This window comes from Anopheles nili, chromosome 3, assembly GCF_943737925.1.
Source record: "Anopheles nili chromosome 3, idAnoNiliSN_F5_01, whole genome shotgun sequence".
Taxonomy (NCBI): Eukaryota; Metazoa; Arthropoda; class Insecta; order Diptera; family Culicidae; genus Anopheles; species Anopheles nili.
Window position 1 is genome coordinate 40,413,419 of NC_071292.1, and position 26,888 is coordinate 40,440,306.

The 26,888-nt window shown below is 39.2% G+C and overlaps 4 protein-coding genes across 4 annotated transcripts in view; 3 read left to right on the forward strand and 1 right to left on the reverse strand.

The window, feature by feature from the left end:
- The first annotated feature begins 395 nt into the window (after positions 1 to 395).
- Positions 396 to 2,121, forward strand: LOC128726863 (protein Red). The gene has a single exon (XM_053820704.1). The coding sequence runs from the start codon at positions 396 to 398 to the stop codon at positions 2,028 to 2,030; it is 1,635 nt and encodes a 544-aa protein (XP_053676679.1). The 3' UTR covers positions 2,031 to 2,121.
- Positions 2,122 to 2,341: 220 nt separating this feature from the next.
- Positions 2,342 to 3,933, reverse strand: LOC128726865 (protein rhomboid). Its single transcript, XM_053820706.1, has 6 exons — positions 3,832 to 3,933; positions 3,509 to 3,764; positions 3,192 to 3,300; positions 3,024 to 3,131; positions 2,748 to 2,961; positions 2,342 to 2,672 (listed from the first exon to the last, which is right to left on the reverse strand). The coding sequence occupies exons 1-6, from the start codon at positions 3,931 to 3,933 to the stop codon at positions 2,379 to 2,381; spliced, it is 1,083 nt and encodes a 360-aa protein (XP_053676681.1). The 3' UTR covers positions 2,342 to 2,378.
- Positions 3,934 to 5,803: 1,870 nt separating this feature from the next.
- Positions 5,804 to 7,489, forward strand: LOC128726764 (tectonic-like complex member Mks1). Its single transcript, XM_053820590.1, has 4 exons — positions 5,804 to 5,877; positions 5,936 to 6,844; positions 6,981 to 7,134; positions 7,208 to 7,489. The coding sequence occupies exons 1-4, from the start codon at positions 5,804 to 5,806 to the stop codon at positions 7,430 to 7,432; spliced, it is 1,362 nt and encodes a 453-aa protein (XP_053676565.1). The 3' UTR covers positions 7,433 to 7,489.
- A 9,962-nt stretch (positions 7,490 to 17,451) lies between these two features.
- Positions 17,452 to 26,888, forward strand: part of LOC128724317 (uncharacterized) — a 30,489-nt gene continuing 21,052 nt past the window's right edge. Inside the window, exons 1-3 of the mRNA XM_053818046.1 lie at positions 17,452 to 17,688; positions 24,979 to 26,500; positions 26,571 to 26,696. Coding sequence (XP_053674021.1) covers positions 17,549 to 17,688; positions 24,979 to 26,500; positions 26,571 to 26,696 — 1,788 coding nt within the window. The 5' untranslated portion in view covers positions 17,452 to 17,548. The remainder of the gene's footprint in view (positions 17,689 to 24,978; positions 26,501 to 26,570; positions 26,697 to 26,888) is intronic.

Below are 26,888 nucleotides of genomic sequence, written 5' to 3' on the forward strand. Positions count from 1 at the left end.
GATCGTCATACAATTAACATTACTTTGACGTTTGATTGTGTCAAAATAATGTGTATATGCGTTTGTTTATGTGACGATTTACTGTGTGAAAAAATCAGTTCTTTCTCACAATCAATTAGTCCGCTGGATTGGAATACAAACACATATTTTCAGATTTGAGGTGAAGTTTTAATCACTTACAATTATGACTAATAAGTTTTAATCAGTTTAGACATCAGTTTTCTGATATGTGGTTAAAACCGAATAAAACTTTATTTATTTATTCTTTTTTTTCTTACAGGAAAAGTTTATTGATATCTTGGTGAATTACTGATTTCTATTTATCAGGAATTCACTAGATTTTTATGTAAAAACCAAATATTATTCCGGCCGACACTAAGCAAACGCAAAGAAACATGCCAACCGACAACGATCACCATGAACCGGAAACTCCGGCAACCCAACGGTTGACAAATGATGATTTCAGAAAACTTCTGATGACCCCACGAGCTCCACCAGGGTCGGGACATGCCATAGGATCTGTTCGCGATGCCATGTCCAAGGCCTCATCTACTGCAGCCACGGGGTCATCTTCAACATCGAGCTCTACGTCATCTTCCATGAAACCACCATCTTCGGAAAGACATGAAGCTCGACGTAAAAAGAAAAACTTTTATGCCCAGCTCAAAAAACAAGAAGACAATAAACTAGCCGAACTTGCGGAGAAATATCGAGATCGTGCCAGAGAACGTCGTGATGGTGCGAACCCCGATTATCAAAATCTAGACTCCTCCAGTTCCACAAGCGCGTACCGAGCAGTAGCACCGGATGTTAAATCTGGTATGGACGCGGCTGAAAGAAGGCGCCAACAAATTCAAGAATCTAAGTTCTTGGGTGGTGATATGGAACATACTCACTTGGTAAAAGGTCTCGATTACGCATTGCTACAAAAGGTACGAAGTGAAATCATTGCAAAAGAACACGAACAAGAGGATGAGATGGAAAAGTTAATTGACATCGAGCCCAATGCTGATGTAGCAACAGCAGCAGTTAAATCAACAACAGCTCAACGTGCGACGGGACTCAACAACGTGGAAAAGAATGCCAACGATGATTTGGAGTTCCGTACTGTACTGGGTCAAAATATATTTCGCATTTTAGATAAACAACGATCGCGAAATATTGAAAGAAACGAAATGTTTGCCCCTGGTCGCATGGCTTATCATATCGAATTGGAAGATGAAAATGTGGATTCGGACATCCCGACTACCGTGATTCGATCTAAAGCCGAAATACCATTAGATGTTGGGGATACTCAAACACTAACTACGAACGACATCGTTATCAACAAATTGGCCCAAATTTTGTCGTACTTACGACAGGGAGGAAGAGGAAAGAAAAATAAACGACGCGATAAAGACAAACCTCTTTTCAAGCTTAGTGACGATCCTGGAATCAAGGGTATGGCGGACGACTCAATTTACGGTGATATTGGGGAGTACCAGCCGAATCGCCGCTACGAGGATGTAGCTGGATCGTCAAAACTGGAAGGAAACTCAGGAAGACATAGTTATTTCGAAAAATACAACGACAACACGGGAGCAGACCGGGATGCTGCGATAATTCCGCCTGTTCCGGCGCCACCAAAGCTATCGGCACATTTAATAACTAAATTAACGGCAGAACCGGAAGGGTACGCTGAATGTTATCCTGGATTGCAAGAAATGAATGATGCAATAGACGACTCTGATGATGAGGTCGATTACACCAAGATGGATCTTGGAAACAAAAAGGGTCCAATTGGTCGTTGGGATTTCGACACACAGGAAGAATATTCCGATTATATGAGCAGCAAAGAGGCGCTACCAAAAGCTGCTTTTCAATATGGAGTAAAAATGCAAGATGGTCGAAAAACTCGAAAACATAAAACGGAAAAAAATGAAAAAGCAGAACTGGATCGAGAATGGCAACAGATTCAGAATATCATCCAGAAAAGGAAGGCTAAATCCGGTGGAGATGATGATGTGGATTTCAAAAAATCAAAGCATTAATATTTATAAAGGCTAGAAATAAGTTTGTAGTATGTATATTGTTTTAAGTATAACATGAATAAAAATCGCTAACGAACTTTTTAAGCCTTATTCATCATAGCACGTGTAAATGCAAATGCACCTAACCAATCTAATCCAAACTTCCTGTGTCAGAGCTAACCAACGTTGTGCGAATATACGATTGTCTTTTTGAAATAGCCACCAACCGATTATTTCAGTTTTAAAGGGCAAGGCACTTTGATATCATCGAAAGATTCATTTGCATCTACCATTAATCAACAGTTGGAATAATACGAACGCGTATACATGTTCATCAGCACACATGTGCCATGTAAGACGCAACTTAAACTAATAAAAATGGGAAGGATTTATGAAATGGTACATTGTTCCGCCTATCATTAACATAAAGTAAATCACTACCGCGCACCACCACAGCTTACGCTCCCAAGACTCTACCCTCAGATTACGCAGCACCCCGATGCCGACGAGAAATCCAGCCAAAGCTCCACTAGCATGCGCAATGTAGCCTACCTTATCAAACGGATTTGTAATACTGTTGTATATCGACATGCCTAGATCTGAGATACAGAAGACCGAAAACACGAATAACTGGACGATAGCGTACTCCATTTGCTTCCAATTCTGTGTTGGTACAAAAGAGCAATCATATGGTTAACATTTGAAAAGTATTTTTAATGTTAGACTATTGCATCTTACCATGACTATAGTGGCAATATGAGCCGTAATCAGCGCATATACACCTCCAGAAGCACCAGCGAGAAACACTCGCGGCGTGAACAAGGATGTGCCCATTGAACCAGCAAGAACACCAGCCAAATAAACTAACATTACACGCCACCAGCAGTGCACAACTTCCAGTGCACATCCGAGAAAAATTTGAATCCCCAGATTCGTTAACAGATGCATTTTTCTGTTGAGAAATTCTGTTATATGCCAAAGAAACTAATCTTATCTTAGCTATCAATGACTCACCCAATATGTACAAACATGTACGTTTGAAAACGCCACACCTCGTGCCTGAGATGGGGATTATAAATAAACAGTGTAGCCATCGGTCCGCTAGTGCTGGTACCATCGGTTCTAAAATTTAATAATATAGATGAGGTGTTTTGCTCTATTTTACTTACTATTTTTACTCACTCTTGCGTTTTAACGATATCGACGACAAAGAAAATAATTTCCATTATTGAAAAAATAACCATCACTAATGGTGGAGGCCAAAATTTCATGTTTTCTTCATACTCGCCATCTGAAACACCCATAGTTTTAGAATTTTTTAGTTATTTCAATGTATGCGTAATCTCTGGGGGGTACAGGATGTAACGGAATTTTGCGGAATACACGTGACGATAACAAACTAAGCCGTAATCGTGTTCGATAAAGTTCGACAATTCCGATTCCACCCAAATCAGTTGCGCACAAAAAAAAATACCAGTTTAGTAAACTTTTACACAAACCTGTGACATCCGATTGCTCCACATTTCTCGGTGGAACTACTATAGAGCAATACTTTACGCATAAATTGCGTAATAAATGCGAGTTTTCGGTGCATAGCTTAGAAAACTCTTCAAAATTAAGTCGACCGTCATTATCGTGATCAGACAATTTCACTAGTTGTTCCACTGCATGCTTTGGTATATCCGTACATCGCTTCTCTTTGATCAACCGTTTCAGTTCAGGTACAGATAAGTATCCATTTTGATCAGTATCATACTAAAATGTTAAAATTAATTATTGTAAAGATTACGGATGAATGAAAACAAAAATTTGCTTTCTTTACCTTTAGAAAAATATTTCTTATACGTCTCCTTCGTTCGTCATCTTCAGGGGAATTTAAGTTCCTCAGTGGAATTTCTTGAATCTGCTGTTCGTTGCGGTCCATCGTATACTGAATGATCAATTTGAACGGATTGGAATGACTTTGTGGTGGGAAATCGTATTTTCAACTATAGATAAGTGAAAAGCTGTTTCCAATTATATCCTTACTTGGAAAACTTCCAACTTTCCCAACTCCAAATCCAGTCACAAATACACGATTTTCCGCTGTTCGGTGTGTTTGTTATGATTCATGCCTAACTGCCCCATACCTGATGCTTATCTTCTTCGTCTTCTTCTGTGTCATCGTATTCTTTGTCTTTTTCTTCTTCGTAGTGTACGGGTTGGTCACAATCGAACCCTTAATGCAGGGGAAACAAACTTTTTCCATGCGCGGCAGACCGAATATAATATTGCATTTTCATGCCACGTATACGTTTGGATTCTTATTCTAAGAATTGATATTTTAATATCTGTTTCAGTATTTTAGACTACTCCGCTGTACTTAACTATCAGATTAGGTGGCTCGATTTATAGCATAATGATATTTCCTTGAACTGTTTTAAAACAAACATTATTACAAGACTCGTGCATACAGCATTTCCTGTCTCCCGTTTCGTTCTACAAATATTAAGAAATCAAGCTTCTCACGCTTGCACAAAGTTGAGTTGTCGCTGATTGGAACTGAATCAAGCCGGTTTTTGAAAACGTCAAACATTTTAGATCTACGATCTCACATTAGTGCGCTCATTCAATGCAGCAATATATGGTGCACGGTTTTATTAATGTAAAATACGATTATATGGCCGAATTTAATAAATCTCCCTATAATGCTCTATAATCAAGAACGATGCGATCAACGAGAACGACATTCACGGCTACTGTATCCACCGGACGATGGACGTATCCAAAAGATCTTGCTGTTCTCTGGATGTTCGTGTGAGTTTACTGTTTCTTGTAGGATACCTTTGCAGATTTAATAAGGATTTGCATCAAAAACCGAATGATATCAGCCTGTGTATTCATGAAAACTTTACAGAACAATCGATTGTGTAATTTTTACTTCCATGTTTAGTGGCGAACAAACAAGAACTGAATAGTATGAGTCCCCTTTAGGTGGCGTCGATTCCAAAGGTGTCCTTCTATATCTGCACAAATCGTTATGACTCCGGATCTGTGTAAATTGCTGTTCAATATCAAGCTTTTAACAAATAGTACGTAAGCATATTTACGTTTTATATTTTATATTTCTATGCTGATTATATAATTCTTATAATAACAAAAATAATTTATCAATTTTAAAGCTGGAAAAGAGCCTCTATGTATTAAATGCCATATAATTCGATCGAAAATTCAAATTATTTTGAATTTGAGTTGATATAAGGGACCCCTAATGGCCGTCGAAAAAGCAGTATTGGAATTTTATTTATCTTGTCAACCTTGACGTTGCGCATTGAAAATGTCAATTTCAATAAACCGTAAAATTCCTTAATTGTTGTATTTTCCTTATAGTTTCTAGTATTAAACTTTTTTTATCATGCTTGGGTAAAGTGTATCAACATCGTATGTAGACGTTTTAGACATCGATAGAAATAGATATTCTTTTTCTAATTTTAATATCAGTAAATTAATGTTTCACATCATATTGAGTTATGAAATTACTTCTTTTAAATCGAGACTCAAATAGATTGAATCACATTTTGTCTAAATGCTTTAGTCTTTACCATCTGGTACTTTAAATATTATTGTCAACGGCCATGCTTGTATGTTTGCACTCTGGAGTGCAACAATGCTTTTGCAAGGAACAAACAATCGGTTTCCATGGCAACGATATACAGAACGCCCACAAACATTTGTTTTAAAGTTTTGTCATAATCGACGAAAACATATTCATAATGCTTCTGAATTTTTGAGCGAGCATTTCGTTGTTCGAGAACATGTTTTTCACAGAAAAACCAAAGAAGACTGGCATCTATCGCGCCACAGGCTCTATATCGAATTTTCAATGCAGGTGAGTGAAGATCAAAAACACCAAACTGATACATTAATCGATGTGTCTAATTCTTTAGAATTACAATTCGGAAAATACATTCCTTGATCGATGTACCAGTTTTAGAAGGTCTAAACAAAAAGCCGAACCATGACCAAGAAAATGGATCGAATGAGATACGAATCATTCATTGGCAAGAGAAAATATTCAGTAGTTACGAGAAAGATTATTATCGTTTCAAAGAAAATTGCAAATCAGAACATCAAAAACAATATTATCAATGGCTAAAGTCGGATTCTCAAAACACTAATATTCTATTCACATACATCGATGGTGATAACTACTATCCAGATGACAAGGATAACAAAAATCAACTAACGTCAAGTCCTCCAAACAGTAAATTCCAATCTATGTATCTTATGGCTGATCTTGGACATGAAGTTTTGCTTTTCAGTATTTACTGGAGTCCAGAAGAGCAGATTCTAATGGTGTACCCAGATTTCAATGAAATCAACACTAATCCTTTCTATCATGAAATGAGAGAATCTAATCTTCACATGTACCATTACGCGCTAGAGAAATGCTCCCCAACAATGTCATCTGCGGTAAAACTACCGGATGCAATGGTACTCCAACGGTTTACTACACTGTTGCCTGCACAAAATCGCAAGGAACTTTTTATCATGCCAAAACAGCTACATCGAAACCTTCTAGTTTTATTGGAAATAGTAGAAGCAACAGATTTTAAGTACGATAACGTACACGTACGATATCAATTCGAGTTACCTGGAGGTGTGAAAATGATGAAAAATGTGGCTTTATCCGGAAGCACGCACTCTTCTAGCAGGCAACATAACCATTGGCATTTTGGACATTGTCACGAACTTTTTCTAGTGTTACCAGACTCCAAAGAAGAGAGGCAACAAAACTTACAGCTATATTTCGAAGCCATATCCGTGGATAGTTGGTATCGCGAGCGATACATAGGGTAAGTAAATACACATTTTAATCCTGGATCATTTAACCGTTGCACATTCAAAACCGGAAACCGCAGCGCATCAATCAAAAATCGTACAATTTCTGCTTTTATTCAGATAATTTGAATTGTTGTATATTTTTTTTAGCCACTGCTATCTCTCGATTCCGCTTCGGTCTGATCGTAATGAAACTACGCTTAGCTTTGTTCAGCTAAATAATTCCGATGTTTTATATGATCGAATGGAAGCTTTTCTCGTTGGGAATCGCCGTAAAGTGAATCTTACTTCCTTTTATGGCCAGGTTTGAACAATTTCAAAACGTATAAAGGCTTCATGTATATATTTTATTATTTATATTCTCCATTTCATGTTAGCAACACGGGAAGACGCTACTTAATCGTTACGGAAATTCGACGAATACATCTGGTAAATTACAAATTCGCTATCAGATGGTACACCAGCATCAACCAATGATTCTAAACGAGGGTTTGTACAGTGCTGCGAGGAAAGCAAAAAATATCTCACTCAAAGAACTTATCACATCGTTTAATTCAGCACGTGAACGTTTAGAAGAGTTTATTGATTTAAAGTATCAATAAGAAAACATTTTTCTCAATCTTGAATTGAACAAATTTTTAAATTACCACTTTTTTTGCATTGAATCATTTCTGTCCGAAGCAGCCGACTGCGTGGTTCAGTTAAAATTTATGCTAGAAATGTACGTACGTACGATAAATAAATTTCTAAATATCTGTTCAAAGATATACGCCCTGAAAACATTCTACATATTTTGGAAAAAGAAATTAATTGTTTATATAAATCATAACTGAAATATATCCATGAAAAGTTCAGTGAAATGAAAGTCTACTTAATTTCATTTGTAACGTAAACTATGAGTCTGCGTCACGTATCAGAGATAGAAATACTGTAAAACCACACATTAGCTCACGAGTGTTAAGTAAGATTTCCTGCTTGGTATAACTACTGCTTTTCAAGCCTTTTATTGGTATATCATGCACATGTTTTATCTATATCAAAAGCAAATGTTGAAATATAAAGATGATTGAATAATTATTCATACTGTTATATTGCTCATTGAAATGTAGCAAAGCTTATGTTCTATCATCGTAGGATGCTTTATTGTTTCATTTCGAGGAAAATGAATGAAAAAAACAAACCAAACTATTTACTTTGAAATTTTTTGCTTATATTAATGTCACTACTGATTTTCAGCTGGCTGTCAAACGAATCGGTATCCAACCTAGCGTCTGACATATATCCGTTACGTGTTTTACGCTGTTGCCAAATTTGCCCCAAAACCATTCTTCAAGATAAATATGCTTATATTCGATTTTACCTCGTTTTTCTTTAGTTTCAACTCTCTCTTTCTTTCTCTTCCTACATTTCTCTCGTTCTATCTCATTGTTTCTCTCTTACACAGGCATTCCATGTTACCAGAATGGGGGAAGTATGTTTCGCATAAAATTCATCTTTGTTCAAAGAATTAAGTTTAAAAATGTCTCACAATTGAGAGAAAATATTTTGTATGGATTCTTCGTCCAATCATTATTTCAACTTCGTATGAAAGCATAGCCGTAAAATTTTTCATCAATACAATACAAATAAAACCAAATGAAGTATAAAATTGAAATGCATGTGCGAAATGTAAAAACTAGGAAAACTATTTTCCGCTTGTAATGCTCGTATAGTAATTAGAGCTAGAACTAGAAACTAGGCTGCAGAAACGCCACAATCGCAACCTAGAAACGATTGTCTAATTAAAAAAATTGTGTGGTAACAAATACCTCATTATGAAATGCAATAAAATGAAAACATTTTTTTATTATAAAATGTATTTAGGAAGGTAGATGATTAATTAAGGAAAGAACATAATTAGTGTATTAGTGCTAGCAAACAAATGGTAGAAAAAGAATTTTTTCGAGATAAAATACAGTTTTTTGGCTATTGGAAGATTTAAGATTTCAAGCACAACCAATGCACGGTTGGCTTTTTTTTCTCTTATTTGCACATAGGGGGAGATATAGGTTGAAATTACATTGCCGTAACAAATTTCATTTCATTTCAGAATATCGATTATAAGTCTGGCCTTTCAAAACCGATCGCAAATTTGCTCGGAAAACAAATAGTTCCGTACTGCGAAAACTACGTTGAGTCGTAGTTAACAAACAAATGACCTTACTTTATTTGATCTTATTACATCAGTTATGTAGAAAATCGATTTTAAAGAATGAATTTCTCGGTCAAATAAGTTAAACATCCGAATTGTTCACACCACAGTTAGGGAGTGGGTGTAGAAAATGTTGCGAAAGAGTGCAATAGCAAGAATAAAATGATGATTCTTCGTCATCTTATGCTGCCGCATAAGCAATTGTCGTACGGCAGGGTTGGCGAAACATGTTGCGACTGACCAGCGTGGGGTCCTCACAAGACAACGTGTTCCATCGCGACTAGGCGGAATTTCAATCAAACAGATACAAAATGTAATATTTTTCATCAAAACCCTCCGCCTCCCGCTGGCGAAGCGGTACCACCTCCTCGATTCCACATCTGTTCCTGGCTGGGGCTTCCTGTCGATATCGCCACCGTGATCCGCCGTCCGGTTTTTGAATACCGCGGCAGAGAAGCTCTATAAGGCTGGCAGGCCCACCCCACTACCAGCCACCCATGCTGAGTAGCGTCTACATCTTTGTTCGTAATACATATATATAATTTTGTTTTTTCATGCGCCGCTGTGTATTCTAAACGAAATAAAAAACAAACCAGTAGCGCTGTTGAGCGAATGAGAGCGGGAAACAATAGTTCTCTTTCACTCACGCGCACGATTGCAGTGTTGCCGTGATTTTAGGTTTATTCGCTCCACTCGGGCTGGGACAGCTTCGCCTATGCCCACCTTTGCATCTTCTTGTATTTACGATCTCTTTCTATCCCTCTCTCTCTCTCTCTCTGGCTCTTTGCCCACAAACGACCCGTGAGCAACGTCACCTTTGCACTCACACCTATGCCCAGACTAGCTCATCTCGTTCGCACCTTCGCGTGTATTCGCTTGCTCGCTTGCTCACCGATAGTGCTCTTTCAACCATACAACCTTGCCTTGCCGATGGCGCTCTTACAACGTGTGTGTGTGAGTGCGTTGGGTTTTTTTTTGTTTTTCGTTGCTCGTTGTCTCGTTTGCCAATGATGTTGCCATCCATTTCAGGTTCTTTTTCCCCTCCCTTGCTCCTTCTTGCACGAAACGTTCCGTGGATCGTTCTTGACAAATTGACGACGGCCAAGAAGCGAGTGCTGAAAAAGCGCGGTGCGTAGCGACAGGAAATGACGTTTATTTCATCCTCCGTTGCACGTCGCTCTTCGCTAGTGCGCGGCAGAGAGTTCATTGGAAATTGGACCAAAAAGGCACCATACAGTTAGACAGAGATGGCGTGCGTGATAGCCACATGGTCACGCGGGAACGAGCGGGACAGCAGTAGCTAAGTGCGTGAATGTTGCTATTTTTTTTCTTTCGCGAGTGCCTCGAACGAAAGCACTAGGACACGGCCACGGTGGGTTTGTGCTGGGATTCACGCTTTTCCGGAATAGTCGCGCAAACACACACGTTCCCCTTTCTGGTCTGATTTCGTTGGACGGACGAAAGGACAGCGCGTCGTTCGGTTATCGGTTTATTTGCCCGTGGTTCTGCCAGCAAAAGACGGCCATGGGTTTTCTTTGTATGCTACAGTACTTCCCTTTACGCATTCGCCGGTTGCCGTGAAGCCTGCCATAGAGCATAGCCAACTAGAGAGGAAGAAAAGAAAAGAAAAACAACACGCACACGGCAGAACAAGAACTGTACCAGCCCGCATAGAGGAATTTGCTAAAAATATATTCACTGTCCACGAAACGGGTTTTCTGCTTTCACAGCCAACACCGAACGCGCGTGTATGGGTGGTAAAACTGGCCCCCCTGGCTGGTCCGTGCAAGCGCCTACTCGACGTACGGAACCTGACGACGAAACGGGCGTTGGGAAAAACGGAAAGTGGACCGTGGGTAGATGGGCGGGCGGGCGGGCTGGCTGCGTTGTGAGACTGTTTGTGAACGGTCGCGATCGGCAGCCGTTGCACCTGTTTGTGGCTCGAATGACTTTAATTGATCGACCGACTAAGGAAAAGCTGTCGGACAATGCAATATTTCTGCTCCGTTTTGAAGCAGCCATTCCAGCTGGTTTTGGAGAAGATGAATAGTAACGCAAACGGGCGGTTGATGGCACCGATGATGATGACGATGATAATGATGATTGGTTGCTGTCAGCCGCCCACTATTGCCTGTAGTTGTTTGCCCGTTTCTAGATGAGAAGGCTTTGCTTTTGCAGGGTGCGATGTTTTGCGCTCTGAATTTTTGAGCGATACGATATGAGCAAATCTGAGCTACACACACTCGCAATGGGAAGCAGTGGGGATTTACGGAAAGCAAATAAAGAACAATATTTCTGGAGCCTCTTCGTTGGTCATCCATTATGCATCGATCTGCTGTTGAAAGGCCAGTGATTGAAATTGCTCGTTAGAATGCGTAAGGCCATCGCTCATAAATGAGGAGAAAATAGTAGACAAAACAATCGCGCAAATTCACACGACGAACGCCTCCAAAAGTGATAGTAATTTTCTCTACCCCCGGCGGGAGTAGAATGCAGCAAATGTAAAGCGATGTAAAGGCGCCTTGGGAAACGAACGCGCTAGACAGAGAGAGCAGCTTAGGAAAGGTCACGCGATTGTCCGTTGTTTCACGAACCGAGCGATAAAGCCAACGTCGGAGACACGTAGAAGAAATACGTGATCAAGAGAAAGAAAGAGCAAGAGAGTGAGGGAGAAAGAGAGGCAATCGGATTTTCTGACATCGGGGCCATCCGCACCCGGGCCACAAGCGCATGTCATTGCCACGTAATGGAACAATACTCATAACAGGCGCAGAGGATGATGGTGGAAGGGAGGAGGGATCCGTGCGTCAGACAAGGAAGGAAGCTAGCTGTCTCGGCAAGACGAGAAAGGACGGTTCGACCAGCAAAGCAAAGATGGCGACGGTAGCCAACGATCGGATGATGAAACTAACGTGTTTTTATAGTGTGTGCAGGTTCAGAATACACGCGCACCGCCTAGAGTCAGATCGATCTTAAAGCTGATTAAAGTTGTGATGTTTCTTCCTTTGCCACCCTCGCTACTCACCCGTTACCCACCCACCCGTGCAATGCTGGGTGCGCAGGGTTTTTAGCTTTCTTTGCCGTTCCTGTTTCTGTTGTTTATTCCATTCCCCGCAACGACATGGTGCCGTTGTGTGAGGCCGCGGGAGAAGGGCGCAAAGGGTGATTAAATTTGCGTATTGCGTACTGGTGTCGGGGTATGAGGTGACGGGAGCAGGAGAGCGGCTGTTTATATTTTTGGCATTCGCCAATGCTGGCACTTTGCTTGTTGCCTCGCGCTTCCCATGTCCCTGAATCTGCGAACTCGACACAGCAGCATTTTTTTTTTCTTTTTGCTTCTCGCCATTTTCACCTACATTAATGATTGCAATGTTTGAGCCATCATAATTTTTTTTTCTTGCTCATCATCCTTCAAAAGGCGCATTTTGGTGTAGCTTAGAGATGCTGGAGTACCGTATAGCCTACTCTGATCTGACTTTTGATGTACTACAGGGGAATTTATTTTAATTGTCATTTCATAGCTTCGCTGACATGTAAAAACAAAGACTAAATAAATTAAACATGCTTCTGAGCTGATGCATTTGCTGGCGAATGGTTTTTAATCGGACAATCATTGTCCTTTATTTAGCTGCTGAAAGAGAATTGATTTCCATTCTTACTGACCTGATGTTACACAATCGTCTCGTGAAAGAATTTGTATACTAATCCGGGGAGTAAAAACGTCCGAATGAATGGACACAATCATATGTATCGAAAGCAGTGCATCAACGCCAAGACAGCAAGTATTTTAACGATGTAAAATAATGCCAAATGCCGTTCAAACAGGTAAGAAAAGTATCTAATTCTCGTAGCTCCAACTGAGTGTACATTTCCACCGAGGTTCTGTGCAATTTTTTCACCCCGATGGATGGTGAATCGTAGGCTCACCGTGTTGGTATGCGTGCGGGCTCCATAGAATAGAGCTCAATTTCATGTTTTATTATGTAGCATAGCATCAGCCATTTCGCATGGTCGACGTTTACGCTGCGCTGACGGTGAGAAATGTGTGTGGCTTTGCACCACGGAGGCTGAAGTGATTTCGGTGGGGTTCATGAATAGGGAAACTGGACAGTTTTTGGATGTTTTCAGGTAAGATTTCAAACGGGTGCTTTTCTATACGCTTCGGTGTTTTGTCGGTATTCAGTGAAAATTAAAATGTACGGTTGGCCATAGTGGCACATCCGCAGCGGAAACGTTCACAGGGCACACCGACACCACCACCGAGCCAGCGTATCGAGTCAAGCGTATGCGAACGCGAGTAAGGTAGTGTACGTGCAACATCACGTACGGTGCTAGTGGTTGGTTCGGTTCAGAAAGAAGAAGCGCCGTATAGCCGTATAACGCATGCATATGGGACGAAGAGCGAGACGCAGAAAGCAGAAACGAAGCAGCATGAACGAAGAACCATGAACCTCGCACCAGAAGAGCACCAGTTACGTCGAAGCTCGGCGCTGCCTCGCTCGAAACGGTGCAGTTGCTGGCGACGTGTTTTAGGCCGTGCGTATTGATCGTAGTAACGGTGAAGGGCTAGGGGTCGCCAGCAAAAGAGTGGAAAGGGTGAAGAAGAGCAAGATCATCATCCGTGAACGGCGAGGAACAGAGCGTGTGAAAGTGTGTACGTGCGCTAGCGCTTGCTGGGCAGAGACGTTGCGTTGGTAGTGGTGCGTGCGAGTGAGTAATGTGTATGCGAGAGAGAGTGCGGCCAAGTGTGGTTCACGGGAAAAGAAAATGGCCGCTGTCGCGTGTGCAGCACCAGTTCTGTAGTGCTCCTGCATAAATCGTTCAATTCCGTACGGTAAAGAGTTTTTTCGAGTGTCCATTTGTGTCCTTTCTGTGCCGCAAAGGGTGCTGATTGATTGGGCGATTTTGTCTCGACCAGTTCGCGGGCGTCCGGGTCAGTAGGAAAGAAAAGTTTCTGCTGGTCCCGATCAACCTCCGCCGCGGCCACCGCAGCCGTCGTGGTCGTTTGAAGTCGAGGTCGTCTTAGACGTCTTCGTCGTCGTGTGGTGCCAGCCGTGCTCCTGCAACCAACCGTACCAACGGTGGTACAGGTCGAGTTCTACAGAATCAGGCTGGTGTGGCTGGGAAGACGAAACGCCCAGCCAAAGTGCTCGGTAGCGCGGTTTTTAGCCCCAAAGCAGGATCCTAGTGTGTAGTACCACTTTTTTTTGTTGTTGTAAATAGCCTCGAAAAAATGGTCATCTCTTAGCTTGGCTGGGCTCAGCATCTCGTTCTTCCCCTTCTGGGGACATCGTGAATGTATCGGTGGGTGTTTCCTTAATGTTACCCTCCGTAATGAGGTTATGCGAAGATTTGCAGGGGCCCCCTAGTGTGTCACCCCAAAACGGATGGGGGTGTATAGTGAGCAAAAATGATGGTGTTACTTTATCCGCTGCTCAGGTGCCAAATTTACCAGATACGCGATAAATCCGTAACCCAATCTCGTTCTACTCCGTATCACAATCCTGTACAGGCGTAGTGTGAAGACATCGAAAGTCTATGAATAGTAGTGTAGTGAGGGAGTGTGTGTGTGCGCTTGTGTGTATTGTGCGTGTGCGTTGTCTAATTTCAAGGCTAGTGTCCTCGAGTGCATTATTTTGCTCGTAATACATCAAATCAAAGAGAGAAATTAAGCTCCGGGATACCCCACCCGTACAGTTGCATCGTTATTTGGGCATTTCGTGCGATTAGTAATAGCGATATCCCCTGACCAAAAATCCATTCCTTCCCCAATCCATTCATGTGACTTAGACTGCACGAAACACCATGATTACGGAGTTTAATCATTAATTTTCGAGTGCCCTGTGCTCCTGAAACTATCCTCCTTAATCCGAGAAATTTGAAGTATCCGTGTTTGCAACGGCAAAGCAATGGCAGACAGTGTTGTGCTGTATGTGTCCTACATTTCATATTCTTGAACATAGCAGTATTCGTTTGCTGTGTTGCAAACGATCGAAGGCGGCGGTGCTGCTTGTTTCCAGGCAAGGTTTAAGGTTACCAATATGCCTTGGGTAGTAAGATTTTCTTCCTTCACTGTATACGCACATGCTCAAAGCCTACTTGGAGCTGTTGCAATATGTTTCAACAACATTACAAACCTTAAGCATCCGCACATTTCGTGATTTGTGCGCTTATGTTTGCTGTCAATAAGGAGCGATTATATCATTGGTGTATTGATGATTCCTGTATTAATCAATCGTGTCGTAAGCAACGTATGGGGTTATCCATGCTTATTTTATCCTGTTTCGTAGATATATATTATGCACATTGAACGTTGTACAAGCTAATTCAAGTTACAATGTTGCTTTGCTCCGCAAACGCACATACACACACATTTGTAAAAGTGTATGTGGTCCAAGGATTAAACCTCGTGTTCTTTACCCAGTCGGGTAGGGTGTGTCTCGCATTTTCCTGAAGATATTTTCTAATCCTCCTTTTTTTCATCACACGCGCTGTTCCATGATATTGATTCTCTCTCGTTCGCCCTGTGTTTCGCTCTACATTTTCCCACTCTCTCTCTGTCTCTCTCTTTTTCTCATTCCATTTCCGATTCGCATTTCCATTGCTCTGCATTAGATTCTGTGATGATATCTTTGCGATTGTTTCATTACACGACCAACGTTACGTTGGTAATATCGTTGAGCATGTTTGATTTTGTCTGGATTTTCTGGCAAATAAAGTTGCAGAATCTTCAAATGTCTATAATGGAGAGCACTGCCACTAGCCATTAAAATGTCATATACTGTACAATCAGTAGGCTGAAGGCTTTTGATTATAGGAAGAGGAGAGGAGAGTTTGGATGTTTTGATTTTAAAATAAGTACGAATCGACAAATTTGAATTGATTGCGCACGAGGTCGCAATCCGGTAAGTTTGCTTCTAATGATAGCCCAATATGAGTGAACTCAGGATGAGGCTCATAAATTTTCGCAACTTTTATGTTAAGTACAGCTTGCGACAATAAGGAGAGTTTTTGGTAGAACCATAAATAGAGCGAAGAAAAAGAAAACACGAATAAGATTTTTCAATTTCAAGCAAAGGCTCAGCTGCTCCTCTCGCAATTTGAGTTGTTGGGCTGCATTAGAAATATTGCTTTAAAACTTTTTTCGAATTATGGCACACCATTAGAAACACATAAAATGTTCTGGGTACACAAGGAATTACATGTGGGTTATCTTGGATAGTTGAATCCATGCCAATGAATATGAAGGCGGTGATCCTTGGGATCTTAGAGGGATGGTAAAAGCATAATTGCTATGTTGCCTGTGAAATGGCTGCCATTATGCTTTGAATTTATAAATTTGAAGGCCGACTGAAGGAGCCAGGGTTTTCCCAACGATTTATTGTTTGTGTTCCGGCCTGCCAGAGGATGCTTGCGTGCGTGTGGTTTTATGCTGAATTGTGCTCGATTGAGTTGAAAATAAAAATAAGTTTTTCCTTCCAGTTCTATGAAATCGATAATAAACAGATACAACATTTTTTCATTGAAGTTCATGCATGGAATGAAATGAAAGAAGAATAGCGCCTCAGTGATATAGTTTGGGAAATGAGTGTACGTGTGTGTTTTAATTTATTGGTGGTAATACGGAGAGCTTAAGATTTGGCCTGCGGTGAAGCGTGCTTTCGTCCTGCGACCAAGTGAATGCAACCGAATCTTTGTGTGCGTGAAAATTTTCGCATTCGAGTTTGAGATTATCGGAAAATTGTAAAAGTGAAAAAAAGTTAAGTATAAGCAAGATTTGTTTTTTTTTTATTTTGCTTAAGTGTGTCACGTCGACAGAAGAAGTAAGAAGTGGTGTGATATTCGTCCAGCTGCATGTTAGCCTGCTATGGCATGGCGTATGTCGAGAGGAAGGAGAAAGCAACGCATACTAGTGTACTGTTCTACTAAAATATGGCATGTTGAGTGAGGAGATAATAACGCAGCTGCATCACTGTGTGCAGTGTATCGTTGACCATAGCAAGCAAAGTAGTCGGAGAAAGAAAAAAAAAGTGCAGATAGAGTAATCCCGTGGCTGGAAGCATATTCCACCCCAGGAGCAGGAGGAAATCAGCACACAGAGTGTTTCCTTGCTTCCGTAATAGCAGCAGTTGCATGCGTCTTCTTCTTCTACACACATTTACACAAACACATCAGGTCACGCATCCGGGAGTGGCTGATAGAGCAAAGGAGAGGAAGCGTCGTCGTGTGCGGAAGTGGGAGGTGAAGGACCGTGCACAACAGTGTGTGCTGCAAGCTGCGGATGGCTCGCGAAGGAAGCAGATTCTGCTCCGTCGCGTGTTTTCCTCCCGATTGCTGCTAGTCCTTTCCCTTTACTACTGCTGCACGTTCTGCTGCGAGCTGTGGTGTCCGTGTTGGTGGTGAATGTTGGCTCTGCAGTTGCCACCGTGCTGTAGTCAGTCGCCTGTGTGTGTGCACGTGCTGCGTCCGGTGCAGTAATTTTGCGAACGAGATCGAAACGATGCGCTGAAGATATTATCGGCATGAGATGGAAGCAGCTATTCGTACAATGCAGCAGGTCGGGCCAACCGGACAGCGGACCGATTCTGGCCCTTCGCCACAGCCGCCACCGCCTGGAATGTCGTATCAGCAGCGCGTTCAAACTGCGACCGCTGCTCAAATTCATCGGTAAGGACACTACTGACGCGCCCCGAATTGTTGTTAGTCTTCCCCCGAATGGGGAAGTTTGCGGGCAATGGCACCTCTTTCCATGCTCCTCTTTGCTTTGCGGGTTTTTTTTTACGGAAGCAGTCGCAAGCCAGGAGAATGCAATTCCGTTAGACGCGCTTTTATTGGCATCAACGTAACGTTAACCGACATTTCTTCTAGCGGGGTGTCCTCGTCAAAGGACAAATTATCAGTTGAATCATATTAATTAGACACACGTCTAGTCGAATATATCTTCTTTGTTTAGTTCATCTTTAATGAGTATATTTTGATTTTCGAACTTTTTAGAATTTTTTAAGTGTTATGTGGTGTGCGTATTTGTCGATTTTATTCCTTTGGTGTTTCTCCACCGTAAGGGTCCAGCTAGAAATCATATTCTGTGTGGAATGCAACTTTTCTGACTAATTTTATATCAATCAATTTGTCCATTCTATCAAAATGTTTGATGTTGTTCTACTTGATGTTTTATACTTTTAATTTGGAATTACTTGCGATCATCAAATTATCATTTAACATGATTTGTTAATATTTATGTTTCAATAGTACTTATTCTATGTTTTTGTATACAATTTACCGTTTGCATAATGCATATTGTGGCTGCTTAATGAATTCAAAATTTTAGATATATTTGTCATTTGAATATCTCTAAGAGTGAAAACGATGGAACGTTTAGTTTTTAATTTTGTTAACGTAACTTTTTATTATGATGTTTTTGAATGTTTTGAAAACGTAAATTATATTCCTCACGCTACTTCTATAATGCATGAAGTGATACAAATGTTACATTTAAAGGGGTTTGGAGTTGTATTTTGTTATGCAATACGATTATTGATAATTTCTATGTATTCGAAATTGAAATTGGAATACGCCTTACGATTCAACAAACAAATTCAACAAAATATTTAGTTTGTTTGATGGGGTTGCTGAGGATTTCGTTCTTTTAGAGACCTAAATTCAATTAAAATGTGGTTCTTTTGGATTTTTTAGTGTAGAAATTGTAATATTATTCGATCCTTTCAGTTGAAAAAAATAATATTTCGAATTGTGATGACATATTCCGTAACGGTGTGCTTGTTTAACTGGGTGTGCCAGTTTGAAAATGGTAAAGTTCTGATGCCTCTTATAGAAACGTATATTTTGTAATATATCATAGTTTCATGTTGAATTACAGCATTGACATCAAACTATGCCTAACACATTCCAACTTGTTTTTTCATCAATTTGATTTATTTCACTCGTTTGTGCCTAAAAATATCCTATTCAATGTTATTTTGCTCCTTTTGCTTAAATTTTATAAACTCTTCAAGAGGATTTTGAGTTTCATATATATATTTTTAGATATGGAAATGAATTGTATTGGATACATATAATTGTATGTATGTATTGTGGTGTACATTAACCTCGCGTGGATTTTTTTAAGCTTATAGGAAAATAAATGTTTTGCAACGTTTTAATATTGGCTTAAAATTATTATCGCGATTGATTTTGAATGCTTCTTTGAGTTTTACCAATCATTTTATGATTGCAGTATCAAAGTGATTACTTTCATACTTTTAATTTCTTTGCTGAAAGCTCTTTTTAATTTTTAATATTTGATATTATTTTTAATATTGCCTTTGGTTTATATTGTGCTTTGTGCTAAGAATCGAAATGAAATGTAAGCATGTCTGTTTTTGAAAAAAGTCAACATACTTTTTACCATTAATTGTCATTGCATCAATGTCTTATGCCTAAAATATATTTTTTCCTAAATACTTGTTTCGCTTTTCAAAATTAAAAGCAGATGTTGACATAGAAGACCTATTTTTTTCCAAAGGGCTGATAACTGATAAACAGACAAGTCTGATAAAAAGGTCCAACCAATGTATAAAAAATGTCGAAATGAGGTCAACTGTACTGCTAGTTTCTATTTTGGAAGCTTTTTTAATTCTGGAAAAAATATGTAGATATGTGTTTTGAATATCTTTTTTTAGGTATAATTAGCCGTAGTTTTGTTTTGATCGATTCAAAAATAAGTAACAACATTGACTACGCTACTAAAGATAGTATATATCTTCGTATACCTATATGAAGGTATATATCTTTGAAATAATTGAAATGAAATTACACTATATCATCATATGTCATATATTAAAGAAGAAATAAAAGCGCTTTTTGCGTGAAGCGTAAACCGTTTGTTATTTTCTTCTCATGATGTAGTTATTTCGAATAATACTACTAGATGTTTTTGATTATAAATTCAGGAACAATGAGTAGATAGAATACCGTCGTTATTGCTTAGTATTATTGCATCGTCTTATTAACCCCTTCACAGTACTTTTTGAAAAAAAATTGTTTTTCAATTTTGAATTAAAAAAAAAAAGTCAACAAATTGTCACCCATTTTTATGGTTTATTTTTATGATTTAGTTTATGGTATGGAAAAAAACGTGCTCTAAAATTTATAAAATTAAAAGTTTTTATTCTTTTTTGTTGAGATTTTTTTTGTTAAAAAATAATAATTGGTTCAGAGTTTCAGAAAATTAGTTAAAAGCTGCTTGATTGTTTTCAATACCTATAAATTCAATTTTTTAAATTATGAAATAATTTAAATTTCATCGTAGTTTTCTTTTGCCTGGAGCAAGGAATGCTATTCAGGGTCTTATAATCATATTTAGTTTCTTTGCGTAGCATTTTACCGCACTTGCTTACCTACACGAACAACAAACATGTTGCAAAAATGCACTCTCGGGATTTGAGTCAAAAAATTCAATTTTTTTATATTTTAATGGCGACCTGGCCGTATTGTTCTCAAAACTAAATTTCTAGTTCATAAATACATAATTCATTCATTCTCATTCTATAATTTCGTGTAGTACATGGCTGGCATTTCCTTCCATCAAAAAATTGTAGTAATTTATAAAAATTTTACGATTTAAACATAAAAGTAAAAAATCGCAACGCATATGTATATAGAAAATCTTTGCATGCTCATAAAAAATGAAGAAATAACAGTGCACAAGGTAAATGAGGAAGAATAAAGTTAAATCAAAACTGCCCGAGCACTCTTTGGTCAAATCAGTAGATGCACGCTCAATGTGCCCGCTGCTCTGCTCGGGCAAAACTGTGAAGGGGTTAATTAGTTTGAATGCACTTATGATATCTTTTATGTAAAAAAAACCATGATAAATGTGCATTCTAAAATTTAGTTCGAATACATTCTTAGGAGAACCTAAATTACGCTTATGAAATAGCTAGTCTGTTATTATCGTTACTAAACATTTTTGAGCTAAAATACTCAATTTTTCAATTCCAATTTTTCAATTGAGTCAATTTTTGACTGCATTTTTTTGTTGACCAATTTTCAACAATTTAAAAAAAAATCAACTTTACAAATTATTATATTATTCAACCTTACAATAGTTCTCATTAGTGTGAACGTTATAAAAGTAACCAAATACAATGTAAACATGAAAGAGATCAATCATAAAACTATGGATACAATTATTCATCTATATTCATGCTTTTTCTTGGTACGTTAAGGATGAGTGAAACTGCATTGAGTATTATGTACAGGCAATAATATTGTTAGGGATAATATTGAATGTTTTTTCGTTAAATTTCGTCTATACGCTATAAAATATTATTGGAATTGAGTTAACATCAGTGACTTTAATTTGAACAATATGAATTAATGTTGTTGTGAAATAGGTATTTTTTGTTTTCATCCATGCGCTGTAGTAAATCATAATAGTGAACAAAAATAAGTCGAAGTGCTAATAGAGTTAGTTGGCGTTACTATATGCTAGTTATTCGCGTAGGCGATGGGATGGGATGGTACATTACTAGCAAGCTAACGTCACCGTTGCGTTGCGAGTATAGCTGTCAAGATCAGCAGGCGCTGTTGCCAAGTTTCAATGCGCTGGTATACCCGCGCACTTGTATTTTTTCATTTTCATGTCAACATTGTTTTTCTCTTCGTCATGTTACTCGGAGCTAGCGTTAGCGCGGGTCGTATGAAATAGTGTGTTAGTGGGAGATGAGGATTCGGTCGGTGTACGATGTAGTGTGCGTTCGATTGTCATGCTCTCGCACCCTTTGCCGCTTTGTTCTTCCTGTACTTTGCACCAACACCTTGTCCATCCTTTCGCGTTTTATCGCATTTAAGCTTCTTTGGATTTTTGCAATCAGATTATATTATGAATCAGTTATTGTTTATTGCTGATATTGACGTTTTATATTGCCAGCACGAAATTTAATGTTGCGTTACTACAATATCAATTCTATGGTGTAAGGGCGTTGCGCAGTTACACCCAATTTATGTTATTTTACTCCTGATATATTGTTAACCTAATGTATCTTGCCCCTGAGAGATTTCAAATAGTTGTATACGAAATGGTATATAGTCGTGGATAAGGAAAACAAAGAATCAAACTGTTACTCAAGGGATAAGATCATCCTAAGCCGTTCTCAATACATCCATGCTAGGACATAATCTTCAAATTCAATCTTCAATTCAATTAATCTTCACATTGTATAATCAGTTCACATCCAAAACTTGAAAGAAGTATGATAATAAAAATTTGCCTTTTGTGCAAAAAGTAGTATATAATACATAACGGAGTAGCCTACACTACACTACAATTGATATAATTGATAATGGTAATAGTACATTGCGCGTACTTTTGTCATGTTGTATAGTGAAGTATGGTGATATGTGTTATGAATAACATATTTTGACGTTTTTAATAACAATAATAAAACATCTCATAACTTCATTAAAATATTGAACAATGATTGTAAATGTTGATTCAATATAATTGATAGTTCAACAAAACGTTGTATTGATTGCTTATTATTCTAAAACGATCGCATGATATAGAAAGAGGCTTTTGAGCTATACTTGGAGTTTCTGGAAAGCAATGAAAAGACAGCGTTATTAAAATAGCTGGTGAAAAGAAGGGATCAATGGCTTAAAAAAAGTTAATTTTAATAATTGTTATTCTATTCTTTCAAATTGCAGGCAAGTTGCATATAAGTAAATTATTAGGATAATGGAAAGTCAACTAGTGAATGCTTTTCGAAAAGTTGTAGTAACTTCAAGGGACGAAAAATAGGTCATATACAACGAAAACTAAACGATTATAAGAAACGAAATTTTACAAATATGTTATTGTTCTATCTTCATAATATGTCAGTCGGTGCACCAAGCGTTAAATAATTGCTCCTAAATATACCCCTTTCCCTTTTTCAATAATTATCGAATACAAAATTACTCATTATATAAATGCGCTTGATTTTCAACCGGTAGATATATAAATATATATATATATATATATATATATATATATATATATATATATATATATATATATATATATATATATATATATATATATATATATATATATATATATATATATGATAATTTATTTTTGTTTTACAATGAATAGTTAAGTTGAAATGGCGTCCTATATTGAAATAAGTTAATTGAAATGAACAATCAAATTCGAGAATTTTTATTTTTGAAGAAAGCTATGATACTTAGTAAAAAAACAAGAAATAGAAAGTTCGATTTTGGTAACCCAATGTGCGTATTGCTAGGACAGAAAAGGAATAGGATGTAAGAAGATATAAAGAATGGAAGCAGAGGGTAAGAAATTTGATGGTATGATATTTAGAAGAATCTAACTTCAATAGGCGATGTTAATTGAGAGTAAGATAGAAGACGAAAGAGAGATTAGTTTACGGCCCTTTTGAAGGAAGATATCAAGAACTAAAAATGGTGGTACGGCTAATACTGGGTAGTGATCGGGGAGAGAAGGTTAGATATTAGAAGATTAGGAGAATGATTTCGTTCATAAATTATTCTGTTTTGAGACAGAATATAGATAGAGAGAGAAGGGAGATGGGCGTAATAAGGAAAAATGCATATGGCTAAGTACATGTGGAAGAATTTTGAAATGCTAGTGTAACAGACGCATCAATGATTTTATTGCAATAGCAAAGTATTCATAAGAATTCATGGTGAACACTTGATTTTTTCGTAATATGTTGCATTCCAAATAATTTCCATGTACATTCTATTTGGATTTCAAAAGTAATTTTCTAAAACAATATGGATATGTATGACCTGTATGACAACATGAACATGTATATGGATATGAACGGATTTGGTATTGGCTCATAATTGAACATTTATAGGTATTTTGTCTATAAGAATCTGTGTCCAAAGGGCTAAAGTAATATCACTTTCTACAATTTCTCGATCGCAAATGAGCTTTTTTTTTAATTTCAACATTACCACACGTGGTTAGTGTTAACATTGTTTCAATTGAGCCACTATAGCTCAATTTTTAGACCTTCGAGCAAAATCTTGTGTTATTTTTACTTACTACTACCGTTTAGGAGTTTTGAACTGCTGCAGGAAACACTAATATTGGGCTCTTTCTGGTGGAAGCATCAACGCCTACAAATCGTATCAATGTGAATGTACCATGCCTCTTCTGTCTAAGTAAGCAATCTTAAAGGTCTTTTTTACAAGACAATTCTTATGAGCCATGCATAGGATTCTGGTGAATAGAACTGATGTTAGTCGTCATTGTAGCGGCTAAACTATAGTCCTTCTACTATTTCCTTCTTGTATAGTTTCAGCTTCAGCCGTCATAACGGGTAGTTTAAGCAGATATCTAAGTTTCCTCACGCTCTTTACTACTATGACCGGTTAGCTGTCACGATCCTAGTCTAGTGCGTATATTAATGAAGTTTTATAGATGTTGTTTTGGATGTCTTCAAGGGTGCGCTTACCTATCTATGATATTCTAGCGCACATGCATTCTAGAATCAACTAATAGATTGATAAAAATATAAATCATAACCTGTAACTCCTTGGACCTGAACTAAACATGTAATATATTTTGCCAACTAAACCATCTTTAAGTTTTGTTTGCTACTTGAGTGTTCAGCTATTTTAGTCGATTTGCATTTTTCTTTTTTTTTTGTTTTTGATGATATCAAAAACCTTAAACATTTTGGTCTGTAGTTATTCTATGGGGTATATGTTGAACGGAATATAAGAATATTTAAATTGGTAGAATTTTAATGTTAGAGATATAGTATTATAAATGTGTATTTGCCCAATTTGCTATTCCTTGATAAATGGGCATGAATAGAGATGATCCAAATAAAACATATTTTTAGAGTCGTATTCATTATTTTTATGATCATACTTATGTTTTTTTGTGTGTTTTCGTTCTGCTCCTTTTCATTGTAGAACCGTTGATACGACGCAGAGTTATAGCAAAGGAGGTCCATCGCCGTCGCAGTCGGTGCCTCGATCAGCGGCAAGTCCATTGTCTCCACCACGGCCTGGTCCGGGAGCTGCTGGTGCCGCAAACTATCCATCGTTCGGAGGTGCTCCGGCGAGGGAAGCACCGCTACGCTATGTGCAAAACAACTCGTATGTCCCTTCCTTCATTAGGGAAGCAGGGCCCTTCACTAGGGTCCCGCAGGTACAGCAGGTCGTCACAGAGTACCGGCAAGTGGGACCTCCATCAGTTATCGGTGCGGCGAGCGTAGTGTCTAGTAGCATAGTTCCCGCCCCAATGAATATTGTCAACAACATGGACGTGGTGCCACTGCACGGCCCTACGCACCATATGCAACAACAGCAGCAGCAGCAAGCTACCCCTATTCCATCGCAACCGTCGTCAGTTGCATCTCAGCAGCTGGCGGGAGTTGCTGGTTCCATACTTGCAGCTTCGGTGCCGCAGCAACAATCAGCACCGCAACCACAGCTGGTAATGCAGCAAATTCCTCAACAAGTTCCGCAGCAGGCGAACACCAGGCCCCGTATTTCGTTGCTACATTCAAATCCCGACTACCACCTGCAGACGGCCAGATCTGTGGTGTCGACGGTATCGATGGCACCGGACAGCACGGGACCACCCGCATTTAAGAAGATACGGTTAAATGATGTGGTGGCTTCGCAACTACCACAAACGGTGGTTGGATCGGTGCCACCGGCATCGACGGTGGGTGGCACCAGCAACCCGACGACCCTCTTAAAGGTGGATACACGCGAATCACCGGTGTTGATGGTGCCGTCGGGGGCCTATCATCCGCAGGTGGAGGCCATCTCGCCTACTCTGCCCAGCGATCCAATGGAGGAGTTGCGGGCTACCAAGGACGAGTTGTTGCAGCAAATCGCGAAGGTGGACAACGAGATCGACAAGGCAGAGAAGAAGATTGCGTCCTTGAAAAAGAAGCAGGAATCGCTAGAAGAAGCCTCCGCCAAGCCGCCCACCGAAGAAAGCTCTTCCGAGGCACAGCCTAAACACCGTAACCTGGCGCAGAAGATATATGCGGAAAATCGCAAGCGCGCCTACGCCGCCCATGCCGTCCTAAGTACGCTCTATTCATTCGAAGCCGATCCTCTTCCGCTCTACAATCAACCGTCAGATGCGGAGGTGTGCCGGGAGGTGCAGGAGCGCCACCAGATGTTCAAACAGCGATTACTGGTGCACTTCCGGAAAATTAAAACTGAGCGCGCGGCGAAGCAGTGCGAGATAACCGAGCGTTATGCGCAGTTATCGCAGGATTGGACCAAGCGCGTGGATAAGATGGAGGCGAGCGCGAAGCGTAAGGCGAAGGAGGCCAAGAATCGTGAGTTCTTCGAGAAAGTATTTCCGGAGCTTCGAAAGCAGCGGGAAGACAAGGAGCGATTTAATCGTGTAGGGTCTAGAATTAAATCCGAAGCTGACCTTGAAGAGATCATGGATGGTCTTCAAGAACAGGTGCGTTTTCTGACCAGTTGTAATTCGTTGCCAGAAATTGTCATTTTGTTGTTGCTTCGACTTTTTTTAGGCCATGGAGGATAAGAAAATGCGATCATATGCTGTGATTCCACCTTTAATGTTAGACTCCAGACAAAGAAGGCTAGTGTTTAATAATGAAAATGGAGCGCTGATAGACATGGAAACGGAATTTAAGGTATGTAAAGTAGAGTATAGCCCTTTTTAAGTAGCACATTTTTACATTCTTTCTGGTACAATTGTTGGTAAATTGACTGTTCCCATAAGAAAGATGCAGGTGCGCATCAGCCGAGGTTGAACAAATATCTTTATTGAAAAATGGGCTGCATGCTATAAATTCAAAAGTATTTTTTTTATATGAGCAAAGCAA